General features: G+C 54.7%; 1 protein-coding gene across 1 annotated transcript in view; it reads right to left on the bottom strand.

The window, feature by feature from the left end:
• The window catches only part of NIBAN2 (niban apoptosis regulator 2), a 98,677-nt gene extending 86,399 nt beyond the window's left edge, over positions 1-12,278 (bottom strand). The window contains exon 1 of the mRNA XM_048823109.2: positions 11,935-12,278. Coding sequence (XP_048679066.1) covers positions 11,935-11,989 — 55 coding nt within the window. The 5' untranslated portion in view covers positions 11,990-12,278. The remainder of the gene's footprint in view (positions 1-11,934) is intronic.
• Positions 12,279-12,646: the final 368 nt, after the last annotated feature.

Genomic DNA, 12,646 nt, shown 5'->3' on the forward strand with positions numbered 1-12,646 from the left:
CACCCTGCAGCGTAACTGGTCTGCTGTAGAGGCCGGGAAACTCATTCCCTACCCTGGGAAGGGCAGCGGGTGGCACAGAGGAGAAGGCAGTTTCCACCTCACAAGCCAATGAGGCAAGTTTCAGGAATCAAGGGGCCCCTTCCCAAGCAAGATGGAGGTAGAGCTGCCCAGCTGTATGCTGGGAGGCCCCCCAGGATCACCACAGTGGGGGAAGGAGAAGTCAGATGATAACAGATAATGATCTTCGGACATGACCCCAGCCTTTCTGCCAGCTGAACCTGGAGCATCTCTGGGACCCAAAGTGCCCAGTGGTGTCCAGGAGCAGGGTCTAGACTCCAGCAGCTGGGTGCTGGGAAATGGCTGGCAGGAGGCAGCAAGACAGGAAAAGCAAACACTGCTTTATTCCCCGCTCTGCAGGCAAGAAACCACTCCAAGCCCTCCCCGTCACACACCCAGGTGGTAGGAAGCTTAGAGCTCCAATGTATTCCCGTAAGCACAGAAACAGGCAACCAGGGAGAGGGAGTCCTCTATTCCCCTGCCCTCACACACACTGCTCCAGCTGGTGCCAGAAGCACCACACTACCACAAGGAAAGGCAGATTGCAGGATTTCCAGCCCAGACAGGAGCCCTCGGCTACCCCAGTTTGGCAGACCCGGGCAGTACGTAAAGTGTATAGTACTGCTTCTATAGGACTTTCCTCCCAGGATCTCAGGCTGTTTTAAAGATGTGTGAGCATGTATCATCCCTTACTTAATTCATGCCCCCACATGGTGAAACTGAGGTACGGACGAGCAAAGTGACATGCCCAAGGCCACAGCCAGTCAGTGGCAGAATTGGGAATAAAATGAGCCCTGTGCATCATCCACAAGACCATGCTGCCCCCCTACGTATTCCACACACAAGCTTTCATTTCCTTACCTAAAGCAACCCTCCTCTGATTTGTCCATCAGTATCATATCACCCATCCTTTTAAAGAACATGGACCTTAAGGAGCACAGGCTGGGTTCTTATGAGAGACTCAGCTCAGTAGCTAGAAGGCATGTGCCCAGAGGATTTCTCCTCCAACCTTGTGAATTGGAGGAATGACTATCTTTCAATCCTCTTCACTAATCTATGTGGCTTGGACACAGAAGCCTCAGGCAGCTGGTGCAGTTTGGCGATGGTGGTATTTGAATGCAGTGGAGGAAGAGGGCTTTCACCTGAACCATGCACCTGCATCCACCATGCAATGCTCTGAACCCCCCTACACAATGCCCACCAGTGACCCACCCAATTTCTCCAAGGCAGGTGCAAGAGGGATTAGAAGCTCCCGATGAAAGACTGCGTGGCTACCTAGGATCAGCATGGGGCTAATGAGAGAACTGGGAGCAGAGCAAGCGGACACATGAAGCCTTGTATCTCCTGGTCTACACTAGAAACAGGAAAAGCGGTCTTGCAGCACCGGTGTTACACAGGAGCCGCAGCTGTGAGCACTAGTGTAGACAGGGCTTCAGCTACCACATCCGCTGACCCTGATCAGAACCGTCGAGCCAGAGGTTAAAACCCCCACCTGCTTCTTTGTCCTCCCACCGCTGCTAGCACTGGTTGGGCTGTGGGAGCTCTAGGGCACCCTCTTGCCTTGACTCTAAGCATCGCAGGTAGATAAAGCCCAAGAGACAAGCTGTGTGCTAGTGAGACGGGGGCAGGAGGCCTCCAGTACAGGCCTGCCCCACATGTCATGTCCCTCTGTGCCTAACCCCACTGGACACGGTTTATTAGGACTCATACAAGGGCCTGGTTCTCGAGCTCCAGAGGTTTGTGCCATCAGCATCGGAAGTCCCCAGTTCAATCCCCAGCCTTAGCCAAGTTGGCATCATACACACCCCACCTGCAACAGACTCCCCCCACAAGTTTAACGGACTCCCCACACCCATATACCAGCCGTTTAGAACCGTAGCCACTGTGCGAAGCGGAAAACTGATGAGCTCTTTGCAACAGAAGCGATGGTTTACAGCAGTGGTTCTCAACCTGTTTACCATTGTGGGCCACACATGCAACTCTGTATTTCGTGGGCTGCATCCACAGAATATCTATACTACCTGTATGGCCCTGAGCACGTCACATGGGCCGCAGCTGTGCGCTGATGGGGCCGCTAGCAGCTCCCGGGTTGAGAAGCACTTAGAGTGGGTAATCTCCCCTGCTAGAGCTTTAAACAAACCCAGCCCCAACCATCGTGGAGGGCGGCTCCGTGTGGGGAGGGTTCCTGCAGGGAGACAGCTTCCCTGCTTTGTTTCTGTTGCAGATGGCAGGGCCAGTGCCAAGAGGGGATTGTAAAAAGCTGGAGGAGGAAATGCAGCAGTACTGAACTCGTGGGGAGGGGGAGGAGGGAAAAGTTACATTTTTTGACCATTTTTAGAAGTTTCCCAACTTTTGCCTAGTCCGGACAGACCAGAGAGGTGTGAGAAGCAGGAACTCCAAAAGTCCGCTTTAAAACGGACAGGGAGGAAGGTGCTGGGATACAAGCGAGGAAGTGAAATCGGGTGAGAAGGAGGCACCTTGGGGCCAAAGAGAGAGAGAGACTCCCTTATTACAGCTTAGGAGAGAGAGAGAGAAAGCAGGTGTGTGTCACAGTCACAAATGCCTAGGAGAAGCCAGCAGCCACACTGCTTCCCAGCTGTTACCAAACTCTTTGCTCCTATCGTGCAGGTCTGAGCTCTCCAAGCACCTTGCTAACAGTTAATGCCTCCAAACCAGCCGTAAGGAAGGGGCTGAGTTACCCCCATTTTATAGGTGGAGAAAGTGAGGCACAGAGAGGGGCAAGGACTTGCCCAGCTCCATTCCCCTCAGCTCCATCCCCAAGGACCCTACCCTGGAGTCCCAACTGACACTCCGGTGACTTGACAGGCTCTCTTAGCTGTCACTATTTCAGCCCTGCTGCTCCATCCTCCCTTTACCAACACCCCCGCCCCAGCCGTTATTCCTGATCTCACAGGGGACCCTCGACCACCAATTAGTGGAGTGGGAGATTCATCGTCTTAGCAGTCAACACAGCCGTAAACCTGTAGCAACATGCACCTTCTATCCAGAAGAGACACCGGACCAGCCTCACCGGACACCAGGGTGGGGTGAGGGCCGCTCTCCCTCACCCCAGCCTGCCATGGACAAGATAGCACCTCCAGCAATTCCCCCCATGCTGCTCACATGTGGCAGCCTGGGGAGGAGGGAGACCCTCCTTCTGCAGGGCGTGGGAGGGGAGACAACTCAGCACCCCTGCTGAGCTGGTCTCAACAGGCCCCTCTCTCACTGCGATGCGGGCGGGGAGGAAGAGGTCGTTGCATTGAACAAGCCCATTTACATGCAGTCCCGCCACACGCCCCTTAACAGCCCCTTACCACTCGCTTCAGTGCTCTTCCACCACAGCTTGTTGTGTCCCTGGCACCATAGTCTACTGGACGGGGAAGACCTGGGTTCTGACGCTGCCTCCCTGCAGGAGAGTGACCAAATTACCCACCCTCTGGGCCTGAGTTTCCCCATCTCTGAGACAAGGAGGATAACTCTACCTCACTTCAGGAAGTGCCCAGAGGTCTAGGGAGCAAGAGCACCCAAGAGCATTAACCAGCCCTGCCCACAACCTCCTGTGTTCAGGTGTAAATGCCCAGTGTGGACGTGCGATGGCATGGGTGCACCAAATCACCAGTGTACACCGATGCACTGGGGGTTCGGTGCCTGTAACCCAGGAACGGGGAGGCCACGTTTCCAAATGAAAACCCAGGACAGTTGCAGTTGGCATCAGTGAAGTGCAGACACAGGAAGGTCTGAGCAGCTGGGAAGGAGAGATTTGAAGTGCCCACTTCCCCCGCTCCCCACTTCCACTGGCAGGCTTCTATCACTGATCCCTTCCCCAGAAGCCAGCTGTCCCTCATGTCCTGACACAAGCCAGTGCTCACATCAGGTATGGGCACTGGGCTGGGGTAGTACGAGCCACCTCTCTGCAGCCACCAATCTGCCCATTGACTCGCCTCTTGTAGCACTGCTCAGGCTGACTCCTTGCACACAGCAGGGACTGGTGCTGTGTGGCTCACTCGGGAGGCCCAGGTGGCAGACACGTACACCCAGCCAGCCTGCAGGTAGCCTCACTCGTTCAGCTGATTGGCTGCTCCTACAGTTGGCCAGTCTGCAAGGGTTTGGGGGGCGGGGGGAACTGAAAGAAAGAGACCCCAGGACAGATCCTGCAGCAGGGCCATTCTTAGGTTCCAGGGACACATGCTCACTGACCCAGCAGCACAGGTGCACTGTTACCAGGCTGGGCTCAAGCAGCTTGCGCAAGGTCTCCCAGACTGTGGACTCAACCCCAGATCTCTGGGTGTTGACCCAAAAGTCATAGAAAGGTTGCATACATTTAACAGTCAGATCCTCACTCTCAGTCCCCTGCCCCCTTCCGCAAGCATATATTAGCGGTTCACCCCAGGCACCGTTACCAGGGTGAAATGGCTTTCCCCTGACCGCTGCAGGATCCCAGCCCACACTCTGGGTCCACAGCTGTGGCTCACCTTCACTGAATGCTCTAGACCAGTGTTTCTCAAACTGCAGGTCCCAACCCAAAAGGGGGTCGCGAGAGTAGCGGCTGCTGGCCAGGCGCCCAGCTCGGATGGCAGCGCACCGCCAGCAGCAGCACAGAAGGAAGGGCGGCCCTGATGGGGTGGAGTCGTCACTTTGGGGGCAGGTCATCGCAGCCTGAAATGTTTTGAAAGGGGGTTCCAGCAAAAAAAGTTTGAGAACCCCTGCTGTGGCCCCTGCTCTGCGGAGCTCGCCCTCGCAGCTGGGAGTCCCGGTCCTTGGAGTGCAATTGCTGGAATAGGTCTTGGTCTCTGATTAAGGGGGTGGAACCTTTGGAGGTAGCTGGGGCCAGGCCCACGTGTTTGCTGGCAGGCCCATGGCGTTCCTATTGCACGAGTGGGATACTTGCTGGGGACTGCGCTGTTCAAGCAGGCCTGGCATGGTGTTTGGCATCAGCTGGCACCCTCCCAGACCATCTCTGAAGTACCACAAAGACCTCTGAGCTGCTTTGGGATAATGCAGATCAGGAAATTCAGGGCAAAGCACCAGAGAGCCAGAGTCCAGTCCCACTTCAGAATCATACTGGGACTCTCCAGAGAGACTGGCAGCTTCGAAGCTGCTGATGCCCGATGAGGGTGGCTCCTCGGCTGCCTTGCGCAGGCTTCATGAGCTGCCCCAGCAAGCAGCCATCCAGTGGACTCCCACCCCAGCTAGGGCTCAGCTCCCATTTGGGACACGGGCCGTGTGTTCAGCCCGTTTGAAAATCCCAGTCTTGGGCACTATGACCCACTCCAAACTCCTGCTCAGAAACCTCCCCAGAGATGCCACAAAACAAGGATTTAAAAACAGAGACAGGCTTTAAAGTCTGCATTGACAGACGGGGCATTGTTATGCCAATGCCCCTTTAATAGGCTGGTGACTTTCCTTTGTCTACAGAGAAACCCCTCTCCCACCTTCCAGCTCTCAACCAAGTGCAACTGGGCGTTTGTGGTACAGCTGGCATCGGGTCTGCTGCCCCACTGAAAGCCCTGCCCCCTGGAAGCTGGCAAGCCAGGAAAGGCCAAAGCAGAACCACTAATTGCAAACAGGCTTCCTCCTGGGACTTTCACAGAATGAGAAGAGAAAAGAGAAGCTTCACTTTTTTCCCTTTAACTCTAGAGAGAATGAGCAGTTTTGTGCAGGGCTGGTCTCTGCCATAGGGCACAGCAGAGCTTGGGACAGGGGAGAAGTGTGCTGCAGAATGACAGGGGAGGGGTTTTCCCCATGGAGGAAGGAGAGAGAGAGGCACCTCCAGCCAATATTCTCCCTCTCTCCACCCTCCCAACTATGCCAGGAAGATTTTGCCCTCCAATCAGTTGTGTTTATCCCCTCGGCCGTTGCTAAGAGACTCAAATCCCCTCCGGTGCAGGAGGTTTGGCCTCCGTGTGCTCAGAGGGACTCCGTCAGGGCTTGTTTTACACAACCAGAGAGTCTCCAGTGCTGTGGCATGTGAAAGGAACAGCAGCCCCGGGAGAGAGTGGGACCCGCTGTCTGTAAGGGGAACAGTGGACGGTTTTACGGGGCCTTGAACCGAGCACTAACACAGCCAGCTAAGGGGGATGGGGTCAGACCCCGAACTCAGGGTCTGCTGCAGGCAGGCTGGGTTAGCGAAGCAGCATGGTCTGAGCACAGGGCTGGGAGCCAGACCCTCCCGGGCAGGAGGGGAACTTTAGAAGCACAGGCTGGCAGTGCCTGCTATACAATAGGCTCAGCCAGTCAGGGACCGGAGCTGAAGCCACATGACCGGCCGCACCCATCAAGCAGCTGGTACTTGCAGGGAACAGTTTGCAATCTATGGAAGACAAAGTTATTCCCCATGGCACAGCAGAGGGCACTCCGGCTGGTTGATTTTCATGGCAGGAGCAGAAAGAGGCCAAGATTAGTCAAGCAAGTTAGTGGTAGCTAATTATTCACTCAGCTCCAAGGCGAGCCAGGGACCTTTGGGAAATGATGAAGTGTATTAATTAAATTTTTACTGTTTGGACCAGCTGAAACCTCACCCAGGGTGTCTCCCGATTAGTTGGATTTCAGTGTTTGTCAGACGTGGTCTGGGCTCCCCCTCCAAACTTTGGGGAATTCTGCTCCCAGAATGTTGCCTTGGATCGAGACCACCACAAAGGTCTGGTCTACTCTAGAATTCATCCACAACTGCAGCTGCACTGTTGCAAAGTGTTTGTGTGGACGTGACTGGCACCACCGATACTAATCCGGTTAACCGGGCTCCAGTGCACTGGTGCAAGCCGTGTCTGCACTGGGAGATGCAGTGTAGACGAAGCCTCCGGCGTCTCCTTGTCACTCCCTTCCCCCTCTACATAGGTGTGTACGCCCACACCCACCATTCGAGGGACAGCAGAGGGAGAGCAAAGGCTCTGGGCTGGGCTTGCTCAGGCACGAAGGACGCTCCAGCAGGAATGAGCTCCAAATGAAAAACAAATAGTGAGGCTGTGCAACATGGCATCCCAGCACCAGGCTGCGCCTCCCTGAGCTCGGGGGAGGCACTTGGCTCATAGCTGCAATAACTACAGCCTTTTATGCCAGGTGCCTCCTGGAAACTAACCCCCAAACCTCCCTGAAAATAGCACGGCTGTTTTATTTAGGAAGGACGGGAGGCGTGGCGGCAGGGGATGGGTGACTCCGCTAGAAAAGGTTCCCAGAGCAACCCATGAACTCATGGGCTTGCCACAGGGAACATCCTTGTGCCGTCCAGGATGTCGTGGAGCGGATGGGGAGAAGGCTCACCCAGCTTCGTCATGCATTTGGTGCCACCTCCTCTTGATGGTAGGGACAGGCCCTTATTCCGAACCAGCCGAGTGAACTAGACGCAGCGCAGCAAGCCCATGCTAGCCGTCCCAGCTAGCACAAACCTATTCCACGTGACTTGCTCCCTCCAGCCATTACCAGATCAGTGCAAAATGGGTCCCTAACCAGGGGACCAGTCACCCCCTCCAGACCCTGTTCTGCTCCCAACACCCCAACTTTTCATAGGTCTGTATGCTCCATGAGGCCTTCCACTTTTCTCCCCACCCGCCCACCCCAGACTTTGGAGACCGACATGAGGAAAGCAAACTTCTCCCTACCCACAGAATTTTTCTGAAATGACACCTGTCCCTAACCCTGCAGGTCCCAGCACAGGTCTCCTAAGGCGGCCGGGGGGGGGGGGGGGGGGAGCGCGGGCGCAGGGGGGAAGAGCGTCCTGGGTGTAGCAAAGGTGCTTTAATAGTATGTTTGTTGGAACTGTAAATGTGCACAAGCCTTAGGGAGCACCTGCTATTCTGAACAGCATGGGCACTGCATAAAACGTTGCTTGCCTCTTTATAATAAAATAAAAAGAGCTCTTGATTGCATCCAGGAGCACAGGGATCAGGTGGACAGAGCAGTGCTCAGACTAGGACCTGCTTGAGCAAGTCACTTCACCTCTCTGTGCCTCTCACGGTCTGCCCCAGCCATTTAAAAGCTCTGAGGCAGGGAGCGTGTTGTGTTTCTACAGTGCCTAGCACAGTGGGGCGGCTAGGTGCTACCGTGCCTTAGGGGGCCAGGCATGGCTGAGCTTGTGAGGCCCTATGCGCCACCCGAGGGAGTCCATCTAAAGCAACAGATTTTGTACATCGCGTCTGATCAGTGCCCAGATTTCAGGGACCACGCTCGGTGTCAATAGACATAATTGGAAAAACCCGGGAAGCGGGAAATGGAGAACATACGGGGGCCCTGCCATCTGTCTAGGAGAGCCACAGCTTCAAGCACCTGTCTGTAGATCAGAGAACGAGTTAATGGCACCCATTAACTGCATCCAGCCTAACAAGGGCCCCCGTCCCATTTCCGCCCATCCTCACAACGTTGATAGGTCAGGGCATCTCCCAGGCAGACAGAGAAAGAATGGTGGCAGATGGGGGGCACCCAGAGCCCCTGGCAGCATTGAGGCACAAATGCAGGGCCCTGGTATGGGGGGGTAAGGGGGGGACTGAGGGCACTAGGAACCCAAGGGGGGAGATTGAGGGACCCCAGCATGAGGGAAGGGCTGGGGGTTGCAGGGAGTCCCTGAAACAGAGGGAGATGGAAGGGCGGCATGCAGGGAGATCAGCCAACAGTAGCAACACAGAGTTACCCCTTGTTCAGGGAACAGAAGACCCCAGGCATGAAGTTACAGGTAAGGAGGGCTAGGAGAGCATGTTGGGATTGAGGGGAAGGGCCACCTGAATCAGCCACACCTTCAGTTAGCTCTGGTGCTGCTGCAGTGGCCTGCATGAGGTTGGGGCCCCGCTGGGCTAGGCGCTGCCCAAGCAGGCCGTGACACTCCCTGCCCTGGTGGGCTGACGCAGTCTAGGAGACTCCAAAGCGCACCAGGGTGGGAGAGAAGAACCCGGCAAACATCAGCCAAGAGGGGCCGGCTTCACCAGGCACACTGAAGTGCTGCTCCCCCTCCTCCACCCCGCAGACAGGAACGCGGTGACGACTCTGGCAGCTTTCGGGGCATTCTCTCTGTTACACCAGCACCACTGCACCTGCACCGGTAGGAGCCCTAGCTCAGCCGAGTCCCTAGATTAACACCACCACGACGTTCCCAAGCGCTACCTGGAGCAAGCTGGAGAAGCAAAGCAGGGGTAGCTTGTACTGATCATTGGGAAGTTAGTTTCCACTAGATTCCTGGAGCTTGTGCTCCTCTAGTCATGCTAAAGAGCAGGAATCTCTTAGCTGGCCTTGGCACTACATTTCATGAGCCATTTAGATCTTGTGTCTACACCGGGGAGAGCCTGGAAATGGCTTATCCTGCACTGGGGCATCTCCATCAGTCTTGTAAATGAGGGGTGTGCTGGTCCAGGAGGGGCTCAGGCATTTTAACCACTGCAATGAGTTGCAAGACAGCAGAAGATTGTGGCCCATGAACACTTCTGAGGAGCTCATTAATAGAGCATTAAGAAGTAATTATGGCAGCAATTACTATAGGCTAGGAAGTTTCGGACCTTCAGGTCAAAGTAGTGATCCAATTATATACCCTCCCCAAACAAATATTTCTGTAGTCATTGTTGCTAGCAACCCCCAAGATTACCCAAGAGATAGGAGGAAACTCCCCTCCCCCGTTACTTTGCTCATCTGACAGCAAGTTGTGCCTTCTCTGTGTCATTATAGCCAGTCATCCCCCCACACCACTCCCCAATTTGTGTAGGTCTTTAACACAATAGGGGAAGGTCCAGATTTTAAAGATAAGGAAAAACTTGTTTTAAGGCTGTTTGCTCAATGCTAGGTAGTACAATGGAGTCTTGATCCTCTAGGCACTACTTAATACAAGTAGTGCCTTAAGTTAGCAAGAGGACATAGCAGTAGGTTTAGGAGCTAAAACTCCTAAACCTACTGTCCATTTTAAAAAAAAAAGAAAAGGGTGGGGGAAGCCAGATAATCTCCTTTCCTGCAAAGAGACCAGGCTAATAAAATAAACCTTACTCACTCCTTGGTTTTAACAATCTAAAGTGTCATTTGTACTATAGGACATTTTAGAAGCATTCGTTTTAAACCCGACAGCGTCCCTTTAAATGGTGTTTGGTCTACATGAAATTCCATGATTCATGGAGCTGAATAGGAAACTTTACCATACATTACAGTAAGTGACAAGTCATAATTCCTTTGGCATTCAGCAATGCAACAACATTAGTCATGTTGCAAACCCCTGATATTAAGGCAGCTGCAATATGCTGTTCCTCTGGCATTTTAATTGTAGCTTTGTGTGAAGTGCCCACTTCATTGGAGATCCGGGGCAGAGCCATAGTTTGCTCCAGGGAGCGAGGAAACTAATTCACCTCTGAAGGTCTAAAGTTTCCAAGGCATCTTGCAAAAAGAAAAGGAGTACTTGTGGCACCTTAGAGACTAACATTTATTTTAGCATAAGCTTTTGTGAGCTACAGCTCACTTCATCGGATCTTCCTGGTTCTCCAGCGTAAGAAGTTGGTTAGGTCTCATGCCATCAAAGCCACATCTTCTCCTGCAACCTGATTTGTGAAGTCTGGGGGTCCCAAGCAAGGTTGATGTTCAGAGTAGTAGCTAAGTGCTTAATAGCTCCTTCAAAGAGCCTCTGAAGTAATTGTAATTGAAGCCTATGTAAGGAAGGGACAGAGGTCAAGTCCTGCAACTCAGAGACCCTTGGAAGCTCAGATGCCTGCGTCATAAATTATGAGATGTCCCAAGCAAGGAAGGCGAAACAGAGGCCAAGTCACAGTGCTCAGTGGCAGAGTGACCCCACTTATAAGGGTCAATCAAGTAACTGCAGGCACCAATTAGCCCCCCAACCTTCCCCATCCTCAGTGCAGTCAGATGCCATCTCCTTGGACAAAAAAGCGACTGTCTGGAAGCCACAGTCCCATGCTTAGAAAAGCTATTCCAAGCAGGACTAATCAGCCATCCCGATCCCCAAGTCCAAGAGGAATCTTTAGGTCAAACACGTCAGACTGAGACATCCACATCATCAAGAGTAAATACAGGGCAATGCAATCAATAGCTCCATTGTCACCTCTCTAGACTCCAACGCCCTACATTTCAGTGGCAGGATGGCCTGGAGCCCTGTCTGCATTAAAAGGCAAACCCATTCCTGGCGCTAATCCAGATCCGGGACCCTATCCCCACAGGCAGAGCCCTGTGTCCCCCCGCGCAGGACCAGGGCCCGATGGGTCCCCCTCGAACCACTGCTGAACATGGTTTAACAGCTCGTGTGGACGGGACAAAACTTCTACTCATCATCCTTAGAGAGAGATCTGTTCCCCTTCCTTCCCCCTGCCCACAGGCCCAGCAGAAGCCCCGGCCATAGGAGAGCTCTCCTGAAGCAAATCACCTCGTCCTGCGGCCAACACAAACATCCACCACACAAGACAAGCCTTTCAGGGGGAGGCAGACAGGCGGACACCTTATTTCCCCATTCCCCGCCCTCCTTAAGGGAGAGGCTGCTCCCAGCTCTGCAAAGGAGGAGAGAGAGACCCAGAGTTGCAACGTGGAACTTAAAAAAAAAAAAAAAAGCGTTAAGGCATTAAAATATGATCCCCTTGTCGGGAGGGAAACGAAATCCAGATTGAGAGGATCCCCCCGGGGGGGGGGCTGTTTAGGAGAAGGGGGGGTTCCTCCCACCCCCTTCGCACCATGATTTAGTAAAGGAGTGGGACAGAGAAAAGCTTGGGAACTCAGAGATTGTCCCCATCAGGCTAGTTACACGGGGGGAGAAGCAAACAACGGAGAAACTTTTCCTCCAGCGAGAATCGGCTCCGTTTTACACACCCCTCCGGAGAGCGAGGGGGAAAGACGCTGATTCCCCCCCCGCCCGAAGCGGACTATGGCTCCTGGACACTGACCAGCCCCAGCCGGGGCGGGGTGCAACCCCCTTACCTGAGATATAGTGGCGCCGGCTCTCATCCAGGTGAGTGGAGATAACATCGCCCATGACGGCCCGGGGCGCGATTACAATCCAGGGGCTGGATGGTGGGGACCCGGCGGGGGGGGGGGGGGGAAGCTCACCCCCCAGGGAGGCTTGCGATTCAAAAGCGGGGTCGCCTTCCTCCGGGCCGGGCCGCAGCGGCGGGTCTGCTCCCAGTCCTCGGGCAGGAAACCAGCCTCTCTCCTCCCAGCCGAGGGAAGCCCTGGGCGGGCCGGAGAGGGAGAAGGAGACACTCCTGCCTACGTACAGCCCGCCCCGGGACACACCCTGGGAGCCGGGGCCGCGATTTCCCTCTTCCCACGCCGGGGGCAGTTCAAACCTCTCCCCCGCGGTCTGGGGGTGGGGTTAACACCCCCGCCGGGGGGTTGCGTTGCTTTTCCGAGGCCTTCTCCGGCAAGAACGTGGGAACCCCAACCAAAAAAAGTCCCCCCCCGATTAATTATTGCCCCGGCCTGTGCTAACCACCAGCCCCCTTGCACCCAGCCCACACGTGGCCGCTAGGCACTTTCCGTCTCGAGAGCTGGACCCCAAGATCAGGCCCCTGCAGCAGAAGCTGATTCCCCCTGCAGCTAAACAAAGGGCTTTTCTCTCACACCTAGTGCAGGGGGGTGGGGGGCTGTTCTTTCTTGCCCCCGGATCAGAGCTCCCCCCCCCACGCCACCC

The sequence above is a fragment of the Caretta caretta genome, chromosome 16 (assembly GCF_965140235.1).
Source record: "Caretta caretta isolate rCarCar2 chromosome 16, rCarCar1.hap1, whole genome shotgun sequence".
Taxonomy (NCBI): Eukaryota; Metazoa; Chordata; order Testudines; family Cheloniidae; genus Caretta; species Caretta caretta.